Source organism: Cyrtonyx montezumae, unplaced genomic scaffold (genome assembly GCF_038088225.1).
Source record: "Cyrtonyx montezumae isolate F1298 unplaced genomic scaffold, pur_monq_1.0 scaffold_7, whole genome shotgun sequence".
NCBI lineage: Eukaryota > Metazoa > Chordata > Aves > Galliformes > Odontophoridae > Cyrtonyx > Cyrtonyx montezumae.
In genome coordinates, this window is record NW_027072078.1 from 10,271,663 (window position 1) to 10,295,126 (window position 23,464).

Consider the following 23,464-nt stretch of genomic DNA (forward strand, 5'->3'; position numbering starts at 1 on the left):
ATACATACCTCAAAAATTACCCATCAAGTTGCCAGATAGGAAGCCATATAATAATAATAAAAAAAAAAAAATCAGGGATAAACATAGAAAATAAATAGGAATTCAAAAATAGTCACCACACCCTGAGAGCAGGCGGCAGTTTATCAAAAAGCCAAAGCAACTCATTGTGAAGTGGTTTTAATACATAAACAAGTCTCATCTTTAAAGAACTCATTTCACAGTCTATACTTGCAGGTTGTAAAGTTCCGTCCCATGCAATTTTAATATATATATATTTTATGTAAATATATATATATACACACACAAAGTTGCAATTTTTCCTTCATTGATTTCATAGGACTTTTTCGTTCCATTTACTTGCTAGATGTCCCTTTCATAAGTGCAAGATTAATGAAGGCATAATCCTATATGATTACAATGATTACTTCAGTCACATGTAGGATGTGTAACACTCGAGTGTCTGTGTCAAGGCGATGTCTGACTGGGCAATGCTGAATTCATTCAGTTTGCACATGGATCATGCGCAACAAGAAACAAAAAAAAAAAAGTAAAAAGAGAAGAAAAACCAAAACAGAAACAACATCCTTGGATCATTGTATTGCTTTCTGTGTTCTTATCTCACATTATCTCTGGTCGATGTCTGCTGGAGCTGCCTTGCTTTTGTCAGGGTTTTCCTCCTCAGGCTCCACTTTGTACATCTCCTCTGAGCCCTCTTCACTGTCGTTCTCCTCCGACTCTGTCAGCAGCTCCTCATCCTTGTACTCTGCCACGTCAACCACTGTTCCCAAATGCTCTTTTAGCTTCCCATGGTGCTTTACATGGTAGCGCTGGTTCTGGAAAAATTTGATGATGGTGTGTTTGGGGAGATCCAGCTGAGCAGAGAGGGTATGAATGGCTTCCTGATCAGGGTAGAGACCTACATCGTGGATAAAGCTTTGAAGGATACCTAGAGCTTCCAAGGATATCTTGGTGCGGGATCTGGGCTTTTTGGCACAACTGTCCTCAGCGGGTGGAGGAGGAGCCTCTTCTCTAGGTGGGGAATTCTCCTTGGCAGGCTGGGACTGCTGTCTGTGCAGCACCTGTAAGATTAAGCAGACAAGTACCTCATGTACACGGTGACCCCTCCGGTGCCTGAGATAAGAGGCACCTGTACACGTCTTCACACAGGGTCTAATTTGTCTTTATGAAGAAAAGTGCAAATTAATACTGATTTCTCAATTCCTTTCTTACCTATAATGCAGCTGCACTGGTAACTACAGACTGAAAGGAGAAGGCAATATAAAAGGCAGACAATGTAGGTAAAAAAATAAATATGAAAGTACAAAGTAATAAATACAGAATATAGGCATTAAAAAGAAATATATCCAAAATACTTTTCTACTTTGTCATCGGTAATGATTTGGCATTAAAAAACAATCATGGCTGCTTTATGGGAATATGTAAATATATTATATATGCATATATATGTAAACATATATATGTATATATATTACATACGTACATATATATATAAGTAAAAGTCCAGAGATATTATAATAAGATTTCCTTTATGTCAAAGTGACGTCGTTGATAGTCCATTGCTTATCAGAGCCAGCTTAAGTGCATCTCTTGAGCAGATATTTCTGTGTTACCATGGTATAAATATCAATAGTAAAGAGTTGTGAGTTCAAATAATTCCATCCCTCCATTATGAGAAAGCCTCTGGGCAGACACACTTTCCTGTCTTGTAACAGATTACAGCAGCAGTATCTCCTTTCTGGCAAGTTTGAAGAAAGCTATGTAGCTCTTAATCTTCCTAAAAGCCACTTCACATGGCTAAGGAATGGCCTCGTATAGCCCTTTTTCCAGGGGAAAAAACAACCAAAACACTTGCTCTGAACTGCTAGAAACACAGAGGAACTACATATGCTTTCTTTGAAACAAAATCTATACAAGAGAGGTAACTGGCAAAAATCCCCTACAGGATTGAAGGCTGTATTTGCCCAGGGGTTTCATCAGATGCAGGGAAATAATTATTAGAGCTCAAAGCTACAGAGCTAACAAAATCAATATGGATAAATATTTCCTTCCACAAATAAAAGGGAATTCTAGCTCCTCATCCAAAGAAGAGAACGGCTTTGCTGAACATTGAGAAAATCAACCCTACATTAAGGCTCTCTAAAGGGAAAAATAAGAGTCAATAATGGAAATCTGTTGAAAACCTGCACCGAATTTTACAGACATACAGAGCTCCCAGTAAAGTCCTACCCTGTTCAAGTTATTAATGAATGCATAATAAAAGTCCACTATGGAATATCCGACTGTCCATGCAAAGAAATGAAATGGCTCCGTCCTGAAGAGCCCTTCAGTCATTTTCTCCCTCAGATACAGCCACTATACTGTACAACACCAGTTATCTCCAGCCACAGTTTGTGAAAAGCACATGATGCTCCCCAACAAGTGCCGGCTGTGCAACTAACTGCCAAGGAGCTGAGCCTGGAGGGGACAGCGTGAATACAACACAGCTCACCTCCTGGCAGAGCAGCTATACTTGCACTGCTGTGCCCCTGGCAGCAAGAGACACTCTGTGGGCACGCCGGGCTTCGTCCCCAGCTCAGCACCCATACAGGAGGCAGGGCAGGGCACCTGTAGGACTGCACGTGCACGTCCCGAGGACCGCAGCACGTGCCAGCAGCACAGAGCGATGCTCATGGCGATGACAGAAAGCACTGGAACAAGGAGGCAGCTCCACAGCAGTCACTTAGAAGCAGGTGCTGCCACCGGCAACAGGAGGGGATGTGTGGATGTGAGAGAGCTGCTGGGGAGCAGAACTGCTGATGTGTTTTGGTGCCAATTAATTCCTTTTCTTCCCAAGCACATAAACACTGCAGGTGTCAGATGGAGCTAACTGAGGATTAGGTGAGAGCAGGAACTCAAATGGAAATGCTGGGTATTCTGTGTCTTACTACATCTCATGCAATAAAAGAGCATAAGATTCCAATGAACTGAAGAGCTCAGTTGCTTTTTGAGCATTTATTTTTTGTTCGTTGATTGCTCTCAACTAAAAGGACTGATGTTTCCAAAGAGAGGCACTATAGGTGAGGGTGAGATCTGTATCAACATCAGCAGGGAGCACTGAGTGCCACAGTACTGGGCTTGCTGATGCCAGCTGAGGACCTAGCTTAACACCTCTGCAACACAGATCCCACCTACATTATCTCCACTGCAGTGCCCTCTGGACCTGCCCCCTGACACTGTAAGGCCCAGAGCAGACAAAAAGAAAAGGATCTAACAACACAAACCGCCAGTGAATTTACAGATGGCATCATATGAAAAAGCTCATGTAGTACTGCTAATCAGAAGCTAAATTCAAGTAGCAGCTAACACGGATAGAAACACATCCAGAAAGAGTGTGAATTACTCAGTTCATTCTTGGAGTTAGAAGTGTGGGTTTTTTTTCCTCTTCAGTTGACAAATAGCATGAGAAATGATCCAGCCTGAAAAACGTTACAAGACTTCCAATCAAATGTAATGATGAAAAAAATCCAACAATACAGGATCAGCAGCAGTAAAATGTTTAATTTGAAGGAGATGAAGAGATGCCTACAGCATCTATAAAGCAATCAACCAAAGAGGGCCGAGAGCAGGAGGGAAGGAATAATTTTCCTTAACCCTTCCTTCTCTGGAGTGACCTCGCCATCGTTTCCAGAAGAGAAAAATACATAACTTGGGAATTTCAGGGTAAAACATACAAAAAAGGTTGTTTTTCATTTGCCTTGCTGCGCTCTTAAACAATACAAAACCTTACAGCTACTCTTACGCTGTATAACATTTCACAATGTCACTGATTTCTAGGGGCTTCCTCTGGATTTCTAGTGGCATTGAGAGGGCGTTTCAGTGATATGGCGTTACGCATTTGCACATACAGAGATGGATAAATATGCAGAGCTTTCTTTGGATTTAAGCTGTAATTGGCTTTGTATTTCCTTCTAATAAAATGGGCTATTTAGTATATAAGTGCGTGCCTTTCTATGGGAAATGAAACAACAGTTGAGGCACATGATACGAAATGAAATTTAAGTTACCTTTGTGTTAACAATTTGCTCTGAACTACATTTGTAAAATACAGTGCTTGATTTGAGCAATGTACTTACTTTGTGCCTGGCTCTGCGCACCACATCCTCGCAAACGAAACTGCCCGGTTTCGACATTACAGATTTTTGGATCGTGGGGTCATTATTACGCCCTTAAATCTATGGTTAAAAATCCCTTCATCCTCCCATCCTTTTGCACAGCCTGCCATACCCTTTGTATTTTGAGTCAGCCCTGTTCTGCTTCCATAATGCAAAAAAAGGAAAGCCCATCTATTCTGTGATGAAGTTAGGTTACAGCACATTTCCAAACACTGCTAAATCCTTCCAAACTGTGGCCTGAACCTGTCACTAAATTGTATAAAAACAACAGCCACATGCAGTTTTCCTTTTCCTACGGACAGTGGGGTCACAAGGGGCAGGCACGCTGCTCACCGCCTCCCCCGTCCCCTCTCCCTCTGCAGTGCATCCCCAGCACCGCTCCGGCGCTGTTTGCCTCGCCCCGCTCGGTGCCAGGCTCGGCTCGCCCCGTGGGTCCCGGTAGCAGAGGCCTCAGCAGGCTCTGTGGTCCCACCTCTGCTTTCCGCCTGCGTCTCCTTCCCACCGCCCTCAGCCCACAGGTGGGGCAGCCCTGCCGCAGCCACCACATCTGGAGCTGACTTCCCCTTTCCCTCCCTCCTCACCATCTCCCCATCTCCTTTTGAATCAATGTGAAGATATAGATTTCCTTCCATGCCCAGAGGACTTATTTTTTTCCGTCCCCTCAAGAGATTTCATTTTTAAACTCTACAGGCATCGCTACGTTCCTAGCATCCAGAACAGAGCAGGTATGAGAGATGCCGCTTTATGAAGTTTCATTCAGGCAGGCTTTAACCTCGTAGACAAACTCATTTTTTCAAACAAATTAACCAGCCCTGGCAGAAAACTTGCAGGAAAACTAATATGATGGAAGCTGACTTTAAAAGATAAAATGACTGGTCTTAAGTCGCACTGTAGTGAAATATGATTTGAAGGCCGCAATGAAAACCAGCTGGAAGCCATGTGTAAAATATAATAGTACATGCCTACAGGGAAGGAAGTGAGATATTGAATGATTAAGTTTAGGAGAGTATATAATGTAGTGTATCATTATGGGAGTGATCGGGATTACTTGTAATAAGCTAAGGGTTTGTGGTCTTTCTAAAATCCAAAGCCAAGAACTATTGGGGGGAAGGGATCACCGCGCAGCTTCGCATGCCCCATTCCCCGCTTGTCGGGATGCTCCTGCAGAAGAAACCTGGCTCTGGCAGCTGGGACAGCCGTCCCCACACCAGCAGGACATGAACAAACCCAGACTGAATGAACATCATGTCACTGCAGTCACTGTCTGTGCTGTGTTTAGTTTTGGCTGGATTCACTGTTCCGCCGATGGCTTGAGCTAGAGACGTGAACTCGGTGAGTGGAGCCAGGCGGGATGTGGAGGAGGCACAGACACGTACCTGCTGCCAGCAGGGCACCAGCTGACAGCACCATGCAAAGCCACCTGTAGTTGCCTGTGTGGCCACTGCGGCCGATTAGAAACAGTGTCTGACTATCATGTCAGGAATTTCCTTAAGAGACAATCTCCACCACTTTGCAGACAAATCTTATATATAGAAGGATGTATGGTCTGTCCGCCGTAGCAGATCTTACAGAAGTAATCTACTCAAGCAGCCTTACATCCACTACCCCTTGTCTCCAGCAGCTTATCTTCACGTAGAGAAGCAAGCAAAGGTAGAGCAAACGGCTGCAGTAAACAAGATTGCACCCCGACAGCCTCCTGGTTGCACCAGCTAGCATGGCAGTTAGACATGATTGCTGAGCCAAGACTCATTACAGGTTTCCTAGGAATGTCTGTACAAGAAACTGTAGCAGAAGTTACAATTTACACCTGCATTCATTTCTTTCTTTTAAAAAATGTGGCTGTTGTACTACCTTTTTTCTTCCTTACAAAAATATATGCACTCGGGTAAACACTGCAAAACCAGTCCCAGCCACAAATGAAGTATTTTCTTTGGGCTCGTTCTCACAGCGGTGATTTCACACCTTGACATCATAAAGCTGTGTTAAAGACTGTGGTTTAGTTTCCTTGCTTTTCTTGGATTATACAGTATCCTAAGGTCAAAACTCAGGAAAATCCACAACTGTTATTAAAAAAGGAAAAGTATCTATGAAGTGATGACAAATTGCAGACTACAGGTGTTAGATTACATTTTGACTCCAGGCAGGTTTAATATACTTAGTTTCCTTTTACAATTGCCCTTAGCAGGTACTGTTATCGGTAAGGGATTTAAAAATATATATATGGTACTCAATAAAAGAAGACCGTGTCAAAAGAAATCAATATGAGCGTGCAAAATGGTAGGAAGTCTGACAAGGATAAATATGTTCACTTTCATCTAACTTCACTCTGACCTTCTTTTAATTTTGTAACTCAAATACTAGCAGCACATCCTGTGCATTTTCCAGTGCAGTTTAGTAATTGCTTCACAAGAGTAAACACCATTATTACAGATAATTATAATACCTGTTTGTGACGTGATGTGCCCCGTCTCATGCAAGGCAGACCAAAGCTTTATGAGCTGTTGTCTGGAACCACTTGTAACCCAAGAGCCCTGCGCCCTATTCAGCTGCAAAGACAAAGCAGTCACAGTGAAAAAAAAAATCCCTCAGACAATCAGGCCTTTCCCTAAATATCACCGTTCATCTGCTGCTGACCACTCCTGGAGCCCAGTCTGACAAAGCCCGTGTCCTAAATGTCTCCGCTTTGAGGTACGATGCTCTCTCTGAGCCATGCAAAAAGGGGAATAAGAAGAAAATGGGAATAAAGAAATGAGTTCCACAAGGAATCCAAACTCAAAGGCAAGTTTGTTTCCCAGACTGGAATGTGAGCTGGTTGAAGCAATTCATTTCAACATCTTTGGAGCACACTCTCCACATGCTTCCCTTTGCTTTACGGCAGTCATGTTGCTCAAGGCCAGCAAACAGATCCGAAAACATGGAGCAAACACCTGGCCTCTGAAATAGGGGCCCAATCCTGCAACTCTCTTCCAGGCTCTAACCATCAAAGGCGGTCAGAAAGGAGCCAAAAGACACAAGGAAGATATGAGAAACAGAAAAAAAAAATAGCAAAAACTTTCAATTGTGCATGGCATCTGTCATCGCACAGAAGTTATAAGTGTAAGCAAAATGCAATTAATCCCGACTTAAAGGCAGGGGAAGGTGTCTGCCCCCTCCACCCCCGGCACATGCTGCTCCCATTAATGCTAACAGGAGCTTAGCACGCATCAAAGAGCAAATACACCAGAAAACATTTTTAAGAACTATCATCGCGGGAGATAAAACATAAATTACAGCCTGATTACAGTGCGCTGCTCAGAGGCTGCATGTGCAGCGTAGCTCTCAGTGACAACTGGAGATGACCAGATAACTTTTGGACAGGTCCTACGGTTCCTGTAAAACATCTGTGTAGAGGAATTTGTCCTCATCTTTGCTTTTCTTTCCCCGAGCTGTGGAACTGCTGTCTGCACAGTTGTTTGAAGAATGTTTACAAATCAGCTTGACAAAGAGAAAAAAGAAATTCTGCCATCACTTGACCGCAATCATGATCTTATTCTTCAGTAATGCGTGGTTTATTTCCCTTTCCTGATCTCCACTAATAGACAGCACGTGCCTACACAATAGCCACTATTTTGTCTGTATAATGTTAAAAAAATAAATCACTAAACTCTGACAATGCAGAGCAGTGTCCCGGTGTTTCCTGGGGTAACTGTTCTCTCCCGAACGCTAACTCAACTCTTCCCACAAAAGCACAGGCACAACTTTCATTGCTGTCCAAGTGCCTGAGAACTGGCTGATTTTATGGGCTAGCATAAATGAGCTCATGCTGATGAACGTTAGTGGATTAGCTCTGAAATTCCCATCTTTGGCTGGTTTAAGCCAGATCCTTAGCTTTACTGCATAGTAACTGCACAACAGCGAAGATCCCTTTCTCAAGTATCCAGCTGCAGACTGGGAGTGCTGTAAACAAACACTTCAGCCGCAGGTGGAGTCGGCACATACCTACTGTATAAGTACGCCGTGGCCGGCTTCGTACCGGCTTCCGCTGGCACAAGCCAGGGTGCTGGTGACAGAGAGGCCGATGTGGCCAGGAAGCATTGCACAACGCGCTGCAGACTCTCTCCTGAAGGCATCGGTGATGGATGGCTCCATTGTCTGGGGATGGGGCACGGCCAGCACAGCTGGCATGGGGCTGGCTGCATCCCCCAGCAGGCAGGCAGGGCCCCGCTGGCCTCCAGGACACCAGCACAAGCCCCTCAGGTCTATAACCTGCAGTAGTGGGGGCAGCCTCGCCGGCAAGGGAATGAGCAGCAGCCCGTAAAGGTTTGCACTGCTCTTCTGCGTGGTGACACTAACTGTAGTCCCACCAATGCAGGACTTACAACATATGTATGCACAGAGGGCTTCAAAACCTTTAACTTAAGGCTTGTCTTCTTCAGAACGAGACCATGAGCTCTGTGGGCCTGACTCAGCTCTTCTGCACTTTCTCTTGAGGCCCTATGAGGATCATGGGTGCCGCTGCATGCACAGCTCAGTTTTGCAGCTTCCAAATGGGCCTGGCTGCAGCAGGAGGGAGTGTCTGCCAGAGATTTCAGATTGATCCTGAATTTCCCCATCCCAACCCTGCTAATCCTAATGAGGAGCTGGCACAATGCCACAGGATCTAAGAAGTAACAAAAGGCTTTTTGGTTTGCTTTATTTCAGACGAAATACTTCTGGCAACCTCCGCATTTTCTTGTTTAATTAACACTACGCATGTTCTCCTTTTCATTTGAAAAGCTGGAGAAGCAATGGCTTGTAGCCTGAGTGAGGTCTTCCTTGAGCCACCCCAACCTAGCGCAGTATGTAAGGTCACTCTCCCTAATCCCTTAACCATGGTGGCACGAGTGGCGCCACCATAATCACGCTGTTTTCCAGTCACTCAGCTCAGGAGCAGGCACTGAATTATTTCAGGAAGGATATGTTTGGATTAGGCACTGCATTCAGTGGGGGGAGGGGTAATTATTTGTCCCTTCAAACTGCTTTATGTCCTCACAGATGGCTATTTGGGGTTCCGGGAATACCCAACTGTACTGTTAATTTTTACAATGGAGGCAGTTAGGAGTCAGAAGAACCTGACTGTTATGGTTAGTGGAAATGGTAGATTTGTGCTGATAAAACACTACTCAGCATGTTTTTTGCTTTCTAGACGTAACCACCAGTGCACTTAATAACAGGACTTGAGCAAACTATACTGTGTGAATCAAACACATAAAAGTATAAATATTCCTTTTTTTAGAAAGTATGTCTTTAAAAGTGCATTATAATCAACTACCATGGTAAAAGGCAAAATATCCAGCATTGCCACACATGTAACTGGCATAATGTGCTTTATTATACCCTTAGCTTGAAACTGGGTAAATAAAATCGAATAACCAAAGTACATCCTGCCCCACAGATTGGGACACTGAGGACAGGAGGCTTTGCAGAATTAAATGTGAAATTCTTTGTCTTCCTGGTTATGCTCTGCAAAAGGTGGGCACCTCTGGCAGCTGAGGGAGCTGAGCCAGTGTAAGTGCTGCCAGCGGCTCGCTGCCCTGACCTGCACCTATTTCGTGGGTTACTGCTGCTGGAAGAGGGAGGCTTTCTGGAAAGTCTCCTACCTGCAGCACCTGCAGTTTCCCTTTACAGTACAACAAAATATGCAGTTGGAAAATAAAAGGTACATGCTCATTTTTAATAAAATGGGTTACTTTATAGGACAACAGAGGGTAAGATATGTTGTGTCACTGGTTTTTCCACTGCCTCTGAGGAGAGCCCTGCTGACTGGCCAGCCTCCTGCATGGCACCGTGCATCCAATTGCAGGGGGAAGACCCAGGCTGACACAAGCCCACAACATGCACAGATCTGTGAATGAGGAGCCCCGGGCTTTTGCTAGAAATGTGAAACAATTCTTAGCTTTATTAAGATAAGAACTGCACAGCACTTTTCTGCCAAACATCTTTCTTTCAGTCAAAAATTTTGACTGAGTGACAGATATTGCCTAAATGAAGCCTACTCTGCCAAGCTGCTGGCCTGGTGGAGGGGAAAATATTCTGACAAAGCTCAAGCAACCATTCAGGCATTTTTCATGAAACAGCATATTCTGGCTTCTTTTATTCAGAACAACTTTTGGCCTTCAAATTTTACCTTTCCATTTTCCTTTAAAGCATTAAGTTGTTCTAAAATGCTGCTTTTTTTTTTTTTTTTTCTATTTTAACAGGAAAAAAATTTTTAAGCACCAACTTCTTTTTTTTCTGTAGTTCAGAAATGTCAGCAGTTTCTTAAGCTCAGCTCGAGCACCTCCATAGCTCTGGGCCATACCACCAAGAATGGAAACTCACAGCCATCTAACTTCCTACAGACTTCACGGTCACGTTTACAAAGAGGTGCACTGGTGGGTAAAAATGAAATGTAACAAGTTTATAAAAGGATCAGGATGTGAATCTTTCCTATCTCAAAATCCAATAAAGCTTACGATTTTTATTGCATGTGGGAGCCTGTTGGTCTGAGCAACACTGATTAGCAGCTTGGTCAGTAAGCCTGATAAAGCCAGAAAGTACCTCTGAGTATCTCTGGCCAGGGACATCTCAGCATGAAGCAGGTATGTTCCAGAAGGACACAAATGTATGAAGAATCTCAACCTCAGTTCCAGTTCATCTCACCATTATTTTGTTCCACTCTCTCCAAAAAGCCTCTTCCTTCATTTGAACATTCCAGGAGAGGAAGCATCATCTTAACCACTATTCCTCATCACCTTTTTGACACTCATGAAGCCCAGAAATGTACAGCCTCCCTCAGGGAGGGAACCACACTGAGCTTAAATGGATCCCAAGCAGAGCCACTTGGCATTCTTAAGCCTGATCTCATTTAAAGAAGGGGACAGCAGAAGCAACATAACTCCAAGTCAGCAGTGCTTCCCGGTGCTTAATCAGGCCATTAAAAACACATAAGCAGTTTGTTCCACACTGTCGGACAAAGACAACCACAGAAATCAATGAAACCCAGAGCAAAATTAGAGATTAAAAATAATAATACTCCTTCCAGCAAACCACAGTCAAAATTCATGATAAGTGGCTGAAAGACACAATTGCTGCAAGATCTAGAGACAAAAAAAAAGTCTCCTGCCTGAATGAAAAGTGAATTAAGTGAGTTCTGGTGCAGAAGAGTTTCCTTCACAGAGTAGTGCTTGCTGCCATTGGGAAACCCAAATACCAAATAAGGACTGCTGCAGCTGACCCTCCCTCATTGCACTTAGGGAAAACACACATGCTCAGAGGCAACAGTTGGAGGGAAAGGAAGAGAAACCCAAACACAGCAGACTTGCTATAAGCCACGCAGGCTACCTCCAAGTACGCAGACGGTTTCCAGTTAGTCAGGGTCGGGGCCTGCCCGTGTGGTTTCCTGCCTGCTTGCCTTTGTAGCTTATCTAGATCTCATCAAGATACACAATCCAAAAAAGATTAGAACAGTTAAGTACAGAAATTAAGGAAGCACAGTACAAATGAGTCTGGGTTGGCACTTGTGCCAGGGAGCAGGGCAGCGTTATCCATGGAGTGCAGTGGGGTCGGATGTGAGTGCAGTAGTGCCAGCCCTCTCCTATCTGCTGCATGTCAGACTCTATTCATAAACACCGGCAAACAGCTCAGGCACTTAGAAAATACTCCCGGCAGTGCAGTACAGCCCTGCCTGCATTAGGCATGCTGCAGGTGCCCATGGTGTGTCCCACTGCATGCCCAGGGTGGGGCTGCCATTGGTGCTTCACCATGTGGCACGGTGCCCATGCCCACAGCCCCGGTGCTCTGTCTGCAATGTCTCTGGTCATGGCTCACAGTGCTCCAGGCAGGCACAGGCTCCTGCAATACCATCCATGGAGCAAAGCAAAAATGCAGCCAGGATCATATGCGAAAACCACCATATGGGTAGGGCATTCTCAAATTAAACCCTGAAAACCAGATGAGATCTGAGCAAAGGACAGTTTCACTTAAAGGAAATCTCTGAGGTCAACCAGCAATTAACTGAAAGGTTCTGATTGAATACGCTATTGACTGCTCTCACAACAGACAGCTTCCTGTTTATTATACCTTATGGGCTGTCTAGGTGCCAAGACATTAAACTGTCAATAATCTATTAATACTGAACAGCTCCTCCCTTCTTACTCCCCCTCTTAGGCTACGAAATTGCATGAAAAAGGTGCAAATTTTTGACGTGAAATAGGGATGAGTTTTTAAGGATATTTCTTCGCGTGGTTCCAGCAAACATTCATAAACAATGAAACACACAGTCTACAGCAACATGGAAAAAAGCGTGTTAAAAAAAGTCAGACATGATTGAGACCATATCCTGAAATCTGTCTCTCTTTTCCAAGCCATCTTTAAACAGTCTAAGTAAAATTTAATTAACAATTTACAACAAGGAGAGAGAAGTTATTTAAAGAGAGGCCTACAGGTCCTTAACATTCAGTGTCTGGGAAACAGTTGTATATAAAAAAAAGTTTTAATGAATTTAATAGAGAAAAGCACTTTAATTAAATGCTGTCAAAGAGGATTGTATTAATGACTGCACACAAAGGAATTTAAAGCGAGCCAAGTATATTTAGCAAATAGGAAGTAGGCTTTCAGAGGCTGTAACTATTTATGTTTCTGCCATTGCAATGCATCTAGATCACACTGCCAATTGAAAGCAGTTATGCTATTAGATATGATTTTATTTATTATGGATTATGAAAATTTCAAAAGCTGCGGGGAATACATTCATTTCACTTCTAAAATGAAAGAACAAAGACATTTCCTGTTTGTTTGGTAAGAGAAGAAATAGGAGAGGAAATAAATAATAAATAATAATAATAACTTAGCACTTAACTAGTGCAGTGTTGTCCAGACAGATCTTTTTAAGAGGCCTATTGAGTCCTGGAATTTCAGAGCGTTTCGTTTCTGCTGCAGCTGGGTGGATCCACAGCTGCCACCACAGCCCCTCTCAACTGAGCCCGGAAAAGGAGTGAGCTCTTACTTCTTATGGGCAGAAATCCTCTGCATTTCTACCACGTCCTGCATGCTCCAAATCTAAAAATTACCAAAACCTCAACAAGTAAAAAGAAATCTAGGTAGCCAAACTTTCTGCAAGCTAGATTGAGGTGGCTCATTTTTCCCAAGCCTAACCAAGAGTTTTAGCCACATCAGTCTCCTAAACTCGTCTAAACTATGCGTCTGCATGAAACCTTTTTGCTCTACTTCCATATATCAGGACTTCTGGCAGGAAAGAAGGGTATCTTCCTAGACCTCCTTGCCCATGTGCCTTGGGTCAAACAGCACAGCCTAATAGAAAGCTGATAACCCAAATCATGACTTTGAGAAAAAACACTAGGAAGTTCAAGGGTATCAGCAGTACTTTCCACTACAGTGTTAAAAATAGCAGAGGATTGGTCCAAACTGGAAACCAAGGAATGTTTTCTTACTTTAAGTTAATGTGATTGCTGGGTCTATACTACCCAGGACATGTTCTGTGACTTACCACATCCTTTTTGTCATACGCACTAGAAAGAAAATAATGATTTCAGATTTTCAATCTTCCCAATGCTCCATGAGAGGCACCTTATATGTGCCTGTATTCCTTGGTCGGTGGACACCACGTCCTTCTGAAGTTAGGCGCTGTGATTTGAGCTAGTCCCAAATCAGGGACTTTGATTCCAAGTCAGGGGCTTTGAAATGCATATATTTGTATTTAAAAACACATTTTTTCTTTAACGTTCTAATCCAAAACATGAAGGTGAGAGCAGAACTGGGGAAAAGACACTGAAAGGGAGGCACGAGGGGATACCTGCTTCCTTCCACACTGGGAGCATCGTTATAAACTGTGAAGATCAATTTTCTAAATACATTATCTGATCTTTGTTTAAGACTTTTATTAAAGTCATGTGTGATGTGTGTTCAGAATGTAGCCTTTGTTGTTCCACAGCTAGGGATCTTGCAAACAGCTTCGCTTTGTCTGTGCCAAGACATTTTGGAATATTCTTTGAAACACTGTAAGCATAGATGACTGTGAGAAAAAATATGTGCTACTGTACTTTTGAATACTTGATGTGTGAGAATAGTGCATACACAGAAACATTTCCCATTTCAATCTGTAATTCTCATAAAAGTCCATGCGAACACGGGACAACACACATACACAGCACATTTGTCCCTGAAAAAAGCAGATCTCAGCACATATTGTAGTGCCTGGGTATTTCCAGACAATCCAAATTAAAAAAAAAAAAAAAAAGAGAAAAGTCCACACCAACAAATATATGACCAAACTGGCCCAGCGCAGAGAGACCACACGTCTATTTCCTGCCCTGCCGTTGCCTGACTCCCAGCACTGCCCAGAAGCTGCAGTTTTCTCAGGGGATGCTGTACAGCATGAGTAAAAGAGCAGCTCACCCGCTCTCGGAGATCTTTGGGGGACAAATAGGGCAATGTGTTCAGATAGCACAGTACAAGATTGTTTCCCTCCCCATATAATTTTTGTAATTGTACACAAAGGCCAGCTGCAGTGATCTGGGACTCTAACTTAAACCTAAGACTTCTGTAAGGAGCTGGAGAATAAAAAGCTGCCTGCAACCAACAGCCTATAAACACACAGCTCTAAAGCCTGATATTATCATCTATATACAAATGTGAGGAACAGAGAGCATTCAGGGACTATTAAAATGAAATGAAAAAGAGCCATGTTTTTAACTGCAAACATTCTCCAACATAAATGGAATGGAGGCTCGGCCAGCAGCTTTTCATCCTTCCAGATTTGCCTGCTGCCAGCCAGCGCAAGCTTCAAAGGTTATGTGAATTTAAAGAGCTCTATTTAGTAATCTTGCCCTGGATGTTTGCTCATCCTCAACCTACCATGACTCTTTACAACATTGGCAGCTTAGCATTTATAACAGGGCCAGCACTGGAAGAAATGAGAGCCAAACCTGGCCAAATTGTGTGTGAAAGGCAAAAGGGTAAGACAGCAGGGGCCAAAGCTACAGCAATGTAATTTGCTAAAGAGATGATGCGTCAGACCAGCATCACCCTGCTCGTTCCTGCCAGGTCTCCAAAGCACTAGATTGGTGCATTCAGGTTTCGAATGGCTTTCTGGCTTGAGCAGCCCTTTGCAGGAGCTGGGGCAGCAGGAGCAAAGCTACAGGAGCTCTGCAAAGCAGCCAGCCAGGAAGGCAGCTCTCCACTGAGTGTTCCCACCTCACTTGGTCCCTGCCCTCGGTCCATTCTGTGCCAAATTGAGTGCTCATGAGTAGGTGGCACTGAGGTGGCTGTACAGCTTGGCGAGTCTGTTAAATAGCAGATGTGTGGTCTTCTGGCATACAGGGACTACAACTTCAGTGAGGCTAAAATCATAACCTTTGAAAAAATAAAACTGTCCAACTGAGCTCCCATTTCTAGGCTCAAATTGATTAATAAACTTTAATTTCAGAGCAGGAGCAGTATTGCTTTAATTGCAAGTGCACTCCTCACTACCATTATAAGGGGAATAATGAGCTTAAAGTTGATAGGAATCAGCAGTATATTAGATACCCACACTAAGCAGAAACAGCTGAGAAGGTGCAGTAGGTAGGTTTGGCTGTAGCAGTCAAAGCTCAGTGGCTTTCCACTTGAATCAGGATAACTATCAATCATAAGAAATTCTATTAGTTACCTCAAAGTCTAATTTTAAGGGGCTCACTGTCAGATACCTGTTCCTTCTGCCCTTGTCAAAACTTGACCTAGGCTCCTGAGCCACCACAGACTGTCAGAAAAAATAGTGGACACCAGAATGTTCACCAAGCAAGTGTGCATTTGGATGCACGATGCATCTCCAGAGTACTGCAGCAGCACCAGCGAGCAGCTCAGGGGCAGCACTCTGAGAGGGCTTCACACGTACAGCTTGCTGAGGGGGCATGGCCCAACACACCCACCCAACCTCTCAAGAGTTACCCTGGTTTCAGTGATTTTTTCAATGGTTTAGATTAAAAGGAGATACCAGCACAGAGTATTATTCTTCTTTCTGATTTGAAAGAGTAAATGTAACAGCTGAGTAAGGCAGATATTCTGCAGTCCCTAAATTGACAGGTCTGGCTCTGACATGTTTTCCCCCTGAAGATCTAAATGAAAGAGAAAACAAATACTCCAGGTGCAGCCTACTCAAACCAAAGCTCCAAGCTTCCCAAGTGGAATAAATCAACTTGTGATAGAAATGCCTCTAAAAGTCCACCCGGACTTGCTGGGTACAGCTTGTCTTGGTCATTCCATCTGAGCAGACATCACTGCCAACCACAGGCAGGGGATGGCAGAAACAAAAAGCAGTAGGTTCATTCATTGTCTGTCTTTGGGGTGCAGAGAAATTACTAACAAGCAAAAATGCGAGGGTGCAAACCTTAACAGTGAACCATAGGACCTCAACCATCAAAAGTGAGTAGTTTTTGTCTGGGTTTCCCTGACAACCCAGTTCTAACTTCCAGTATATGAAATCCATTGTAATAATCACAAACATAGTAAAAACTGTGTACATCATCCTAAAAATTGTTAAGCACGCTATACTCCTCAATGGAATAACACAGCTTTGTTTCACTCATTATCCATAAATGCCTAACTATTATTAATTGATATTATTTTACAGAGAAGAAATTTTAAGTATCACTGTTTTTCCTATCTGCACGCTACGTACTGTGTGACCCATGAACTCTAAGATGTTGTTTAGAATCAGATATTTCATTAGGAAGCACTACTGTGGTGTTCATTCCCTTCTTTATTACTTCTAGAAAGAGAATATGAAATTAGTTTCATTGGATTGCCATCACCATTTGCCTTGACCCATTTTTACGAGGGCCCCACGTTCTGTTGTTTTGTAGTTCATTGTCGTTTCTAAAATATTTGTTCCATTCCATCCCTCAAAAAAATGACAAAATTAGTGTTTCTTTTACTTCTGTGGTATGTTGTTTTCTGCATATTTAAAGAAGGACTGAATGAACACAATACAAAAGAGCTTTCCTACAGCTTTCTGCTATGCCTTTCTTAATTTACTACTGTTTCTCCATGATTTATGATCTGAACTATTATAAACTGCCAGATTTGTCTAAATCAAAGCTTCTGAGGGGAAAAAAAAAAGAGGTGGAAGGATATAATTTTTTTAAAAGCTATGAAAGTAATAATGCATCAGAAAGCATGTGAAAACTGTTCCCGCTTCTTTAAAGCCAATCTCTGACTGCTGTCATATCAGCACATACCTACCAGCTTCAGAAGATTGTCTGAAATCTTATCAGGAAATGAGAGGTGAGGTTTCCCTGCTTTTGGATCGAGTGGTGGCTCACAGCTCCAGACAAGTGGCTTATCCACCTTAACACTCCAGAGACAGCAACTTGATTCATCATTTTCCCAACTGAGTCAGGTTTCTCTGCCCCAGCAATTAACAATGAATTAGCACCATATTAAAGTGTCAGGCAACACGGTTATTCTCTAGAGTGGTCACCTTGTATACAGCAGACAAACAGTGGGAGAAGGGAGAGAAATTAGATTTACTGTGTCCCGGCATGTCCGTAACAAACACCAAATCCCAGGTTAGCAGCAGGAAGGGGCTGGAGGCACCTCTCAGCACTAGCATGCTAGGAAGGCCCAATGCCAGCCAACAGCTAGGAGCAGCGGGATTTGGCGAGGAACAGAAAACACGCTGGGGTACTCTTGCCTGTGCGGAACAGGAGGCTGAACACAGAAGCATGAGGACTGCTTGCTGCAAAGTGGCTGTCCAGAAAACCTGTGTAAAAGAGCCAGACTGGGCCAGATCAAAGTCCCAGTCGGGATCCCACACCTGATGGTGGTGGAAGAGGATGAGAAGAGTGCAGAAATACAATACTGCTTTACAGCATGCCCTCTCATCCCTAGTAGCCTGCAACTTGGACACCATAAATCAGAGGAGGAGTATTTGTGGGATCCAGCTAGGCACAAGCTCAAGGCCCCTTAGGGGATCCTCAGTCCCACAGCAGAATACACTGATCACAACACGTAGCACAGAACTGGAGGGAGAAAGAGCCTCTCAGTGCATGCCTGAGTCCGTGCTGAGCTGTGCCATCGTGCATAGCAATGCATAGGTGCAGCGTAGATGCTCTGCAATCAGCGTGTGCAGGAAGGTACATGCCCCAGCATGTCCATATGGTCACATGCAGTGCTGCCAGAGAGCACTGCTGTGTCACAGAGCTCCACAGGGCTCAGATTTTATGACTCCTCTGCACAATAACAAATAAATCAAGTGTGCAGAATTCCTTGTGCACTGAGCTTCCACTGTACACATTTTTCATTTCAGAAATAGGAAAATATTTAATTAAATGGCTTAATATATGGCTGACAGGAAAAATCTAATGGAAGAAAGAAAAAAAATGTTTCTTTGTAAAGCACTAAACCTAAAACTATACAGTGAGGCATGGGCTAATGTTACGGAACAGAGGGCAACAAGCTACCACAAGAGAAATGACAGTCCCTCACATATCAGGAGCCACATTCTGTCCATCTTCTGCAGCACTAGGATGACTGCCCCGCTGCACGCACCTTGCCATGACTGTAGAGAAACCACACCAGCCACGGGGAGATCCCCTCAGTGAAGGTGTGTCCAAGCCCACAATCACCACGTGAACTACATAAGGCCCTATTAACTCTTTGCCATTTCCAAGAAGCTGTGCCAGGAGGAGGCTAAACTTGATCTGCCCTTTCCTTTTTGCTTGGCTGTGCCTCATGATGACAGCCAGGAGGTTCTTCCACCCTGATGGAGGGGTGCCCCAGCCCAACAGAGGCTCAGCTGTGGTGGCAATAGCATGGGGCAGCCTGATTTCAGGCTCAGCCAGCCTCATCGCTGGAGGAGCAGGAGTCTCAAGTAGCAGGAACAAAATACTGTATGTGTCACAGCAGACAGGAAGAAAGGTGTAAGCAGAGAGAGAAAACGGAGGTAAGAGACTCCTGCCTGCTTCAGTGTTATGGCACTACAACTGCTGTTACTTACAGCACTGCTACTCGTACTCCTTCAAAGGGTTGTCATTGTGACATCAAGGCTGCAGGTAAAGGCTTGATTTACAGTGCACTTTTTACTAGCAAAACCTGTAAAGTGAAGTAGGACAGTGTCTGCAGCTCTTCGATGTTTCTACCCCTGCTAAAATGCAACCCAGCACCACAACAGACATTCTGCACTCACCATCTGAGAAGGAAATGAGCATTGCTTCCCCATTTGTCACTACAGAGGGAATTTTAGATAGGCAGAATGTAATTACTTGGCCTGGAGTTCAGCCAGGAGTTGAGCCCAACACCCCTACCCTTATGTAAACTGTCATAAAATCACCAGCAACTGCAAGTGTGAGGACCTCAGTTTTACATGTCTTGCTACTGTCTTTGATTCTTCATGGCGAATTACCTAATACTGACCCTCACAACACCCCAAAAAACTAACCTTGCTGTGTGAAAAAATTTAAATCTCAGAGACTGCACTGTACAAAAACTGCTTGGTGCAGTAGGGAGCAGGTGGACAGGGAGCCTCCTGTGTCTTGCACTAGTGCAGCAGGCCATGCAGAAGCCTACTGGGGTTTTTGGATGGCCAAACATAGCACTAAAATGCAGCACCCTCAAAACACAAGCCTACTGTATCAACCATATACCAGGGTCTCCAGAGTTTTGTTTTATGTAGTTGCCAGCTGGTTCCATTTATTTTTCTTCATTTTTCATATTTTGACTGTAATAAATAATTAATCCATGGCTTTGTAACTTGCTGACAAATACAAATACAAATTCCAACACACTGTAACGTGTCACTCAGAAGAGCCAACCTGCACTACAGTGCAAAATGATGTGCAGAAGACTTTGGAAAGTAGGCTAGTCATCAAGGTCACCAACGAGTGCTCAAGGAAACTTTTTCTTCACACTGTCCCTCAGAGGATATTTTCTGCTTGGTGTGGGCACCAGAACTGGGTTAATTTGCTTGAATCTACACAATACAAGTCATCTTCCCATGTGTTAGCTCAGCCCTTTACCCTTTTGTAGTTCCTTGCCTCCAAGATCTCACAAACTTTTGTGAACATAGAAGCCACATCTTGTAATATTAATTACTTACAGCACTTCCTCTACATTAAAGCTTTGAGAATCTGAAGACCAGGAACCACACTTTTTTCTTCTAGGCAAAGACAACATGAAGAGCAAGGAGGAAGTCAGCATCAGAAGAGACAAAGGAGACCGAACTAGGCAATAATTAATCTTGGTGAGACAGAGGTGTTTAAGAATGGGCAGGACTACATAAGGAAAACCTCCCACCTTTAAAAAAGGTGACTGGATTGATACAGCAGTTCTAGCAGCAGCAAAACAAGAGCAGAGACAAGGAGCGTAGGCTGAATGCCAAGGTTCACAGCAAGAGTCACACAGCAGTGCAACTTGTGACCAAACAATAATGGGGAGAGCAAAGGTGGGAGGAGGAACCGTGAGATCATCAGAGAGAAACACAGCTGATTGACAGCCATCACTAAGTACAGTCAGGTGAATGGCCCTGAAGGCCGGCAGTGACAATGTTCTGCTGCAGAAGGTGTCACCCCACATTTTTTTAGATTGAGTCAACACATCCCCTTCTTATTCATTTGGCTTCTGCCCCCCAAGTTCTCCTGAGCTGTCACACATCTGTTCTCCCTACATGCTCACTGCTATCACCTATCAAACCTTTGCCCTCTCTCCACAGCGGACTTTACACTTTTTCATAACACTCCCTTGCTTCCTGCCCCATTCTCCAGATGTACCACTAAAGAATGCTGACAACCTAGATAACATACTCAAAATGAGCAGAAGAATGAAAAGATTTTTCATAATCTGGAACTACCACACCATTCCCAGAGCTGGCCCGCCCAACAATCTGCCTCTTTGGAAACTTCTTCCCATTACTGGTCTGATCCCTTCCTCTACTGTTTGCTGGTCTCACTGATTTCACGACACTTGCAAGTGTCACGTTGAAGATTCTCTGCAGTGGAATAGCAATGTTCATTTTGCTTAATTTCTAGAACAACACCTAATAGAGTCTTCAGATCAACAGCTTCTCTGACGTTTGGCAACATGATCAAAGTGCAAGTAACACTTCACAGTCTCCCCTTCCACTAGGAAATCAGGTAACCATTTTAAAATATGAGTTCACAAAAATGTGGAGTGAAGGAAAGATCTCTTAAGTAAAAAGTCCAGCTCTCACTTCACACCAGTCCCAAATCTTTTCTGACCACTACAGATGTTCAGTTTTGTAACATGCCTCACTAGTTTAATAGAGATACCTGTGAGGCTGATAGAGAAACTGTAGACCATGACTGCAGTTGCCTGGTTGGACACAGTTATAGAGCAGGCATCAAGGGTGCTCAGGTTCCATGAGAAGGAACATCTGGCCAAACCCTGTTCCTGCTCCTCTTCCTAACCAGCTGTATGCTTCTCTTGCTGCTGCTGAGGAACACATTTGTGCTCCTCCAAATGCTAGCACCTTCAGGCAGATAAAATGTTTAAGCCACAACACACCTACTGACACAAGGAGAGCTCCATAACATCACTAACACTGACCTTGCTGTTGGCGGTGGCATGGCCTGGCACATCCCTCTTCTTCAGCCACCAACACGAACATGCACACACTCACACACATACTGCAGCATACACACAGGGAGCTCACACCTTGAGAGCTGTGGCTTGCATGCAGCCCTACAGACAGACGTAAATTGGTGTGTCTCACCCTCCTAATCACAGGGAAGCTCAAGCCAGTTGCTTTTCTCTACTTCTGACGGCTGTTCCCCTGCAAAAACTCCTTGAGAAGGAAGTTAGCACTCTGACCTGCACAGGCTCAGGAGTGAGCTGGACAACATGCTGCATACGCTCACTGTGATGATGCCTGGACTCCTCCTCGTAGATCACATCCCTCTCGTGCTGAGGAAGGTTCAGGAAGCGGCGAATGGTGCAGAGGTTCTCCCAAAGGGTGCGGTTTTCTGGACTTGGGTTTTCTTTCCAGCGAAGTAGCTCACACAGCCAGCCCTGCAACAGGAGGGTCAGCACAGTTAATTCACTAAGCACTAAGAACTAGATGTGAGTGGAACATCAGCTAGACTTAAAGCAGACTTAAAGAGAAACGCAAATTGGAAATAATCCAATTATTAGGACCAGCTACTGATCCAAATAATTTTAATACACCCCATATCGTTTGATAGTTCGTTTGAAGAATTAGCTTTTTACAGTTACTGCTGTACTAAATCCTGCTGGACCGCTCCAGAGGGACTGAGAGCTCAGAGCACTGCAGTAGGAAGTGCCAGCACTTCAGGAAACAGAAAGAACCCTAAAACACAAAGCCAGGCAGAGAGCAAAGTGGCAGGAGCTGTAAGGTGAGAACAGGTCCCCAGCAGTCATCCAGGGATGGGGCTGTTGCTGCACATCTGCGGGAAACACAGCCAGCCCACTTCGGGCTGAGGACAGCAATGCCTCTCCTGTGCCTGTGCACAAGGAGATAGGATGCAAATGACAGCAAATGAGAAGGTAATGCTGAGGATGCTGTCAAACGCACCTTAGTGACTCCTGTCAAAATATTTTACCTAGTAGCTCTATAACCCATCATTTTTGAGCTCCAACTCAGCATTTTGACACCACTTTGACAGGCACCTTACATTACCTAAAAGATCAACTTGATCAACGTTAAAACTGTATGGTACAAAAAGTAGCCAAAATAGTGTTTTTCCAAACAGTGAGAGCAAGCTGAACGGACAGGTTCATTCCAGGCCCATACAGGATATTTTTTTGTTTGTTGCTTTATTGTATCACAACTTGTAAGCCATTGACAACTTCTAGCATGCACTATAAACCCCATATATAATATCATAAGCTGTTGTTTGTCTCACTCTCCACTATGTCTTCTGCCTTCACCCCCCAAAAAAGGCAAGATTTGATTATCTCCGCTGCATCAGCCAAGACAGCAACACCAGCTGTTCTCATTGTGCAGCCTCTTCCTCGCGGCCTACATGTTAATAACCTGATCATTCCATTTTCTCCTTCAACTGCCGGCTGCAGCACAGCGAAGAGACAAAAACCCAGGCCCATCTGCAGCAGCTGTAGGCACTGAACTGTGAAGCCACTAGGGATTTATAAACTAATCTGTAACACAACACTGCCTTGTTTTTACAAGTGAGAGGCCACATTTGTGCAGACCTGATCTTTTCTTGCAATAAACTAGGAGGACTGGGGGGGTAAGTGGGGCAAGGATGAAAACAAGATATCTTACCATTTACTTAGGGGGGAAAAAAATCTATATTTCTCCAAGT

The 23,464-nt window shown here is 43.9% G+C and overlaps 1 protein-coding gene across 1 annotated transcript in view; it reads right to left on the reverse strand.

Annotated features, from left to right (window-relative positions):
* Positions 1–237: 237 nt before the first annotated feature.
* The window catches only part of SATB2 (SATB homeobox 2), a 120,775-nt gene continuing 97,548 nt past the window's right edge, over positions 238–23,464 (reverse strand). The window contains exons 10-11 of the mRNA XM_065750362.1: positions 21,993–22,190; positions 238–1,079 (exon numbers count right to left, since the gene is read on the reverse strand). Of these exons, the coding sequence (XP_065606434.1) occupies positions 624–1,079; positions 21,993–22,190 (654 nt within the window). The 3' untranslated portion in view covers positions 238–623. The remainder of the gene's footprint in view (positions 1,080–21,992; positions 22,191–23,464) is intronic.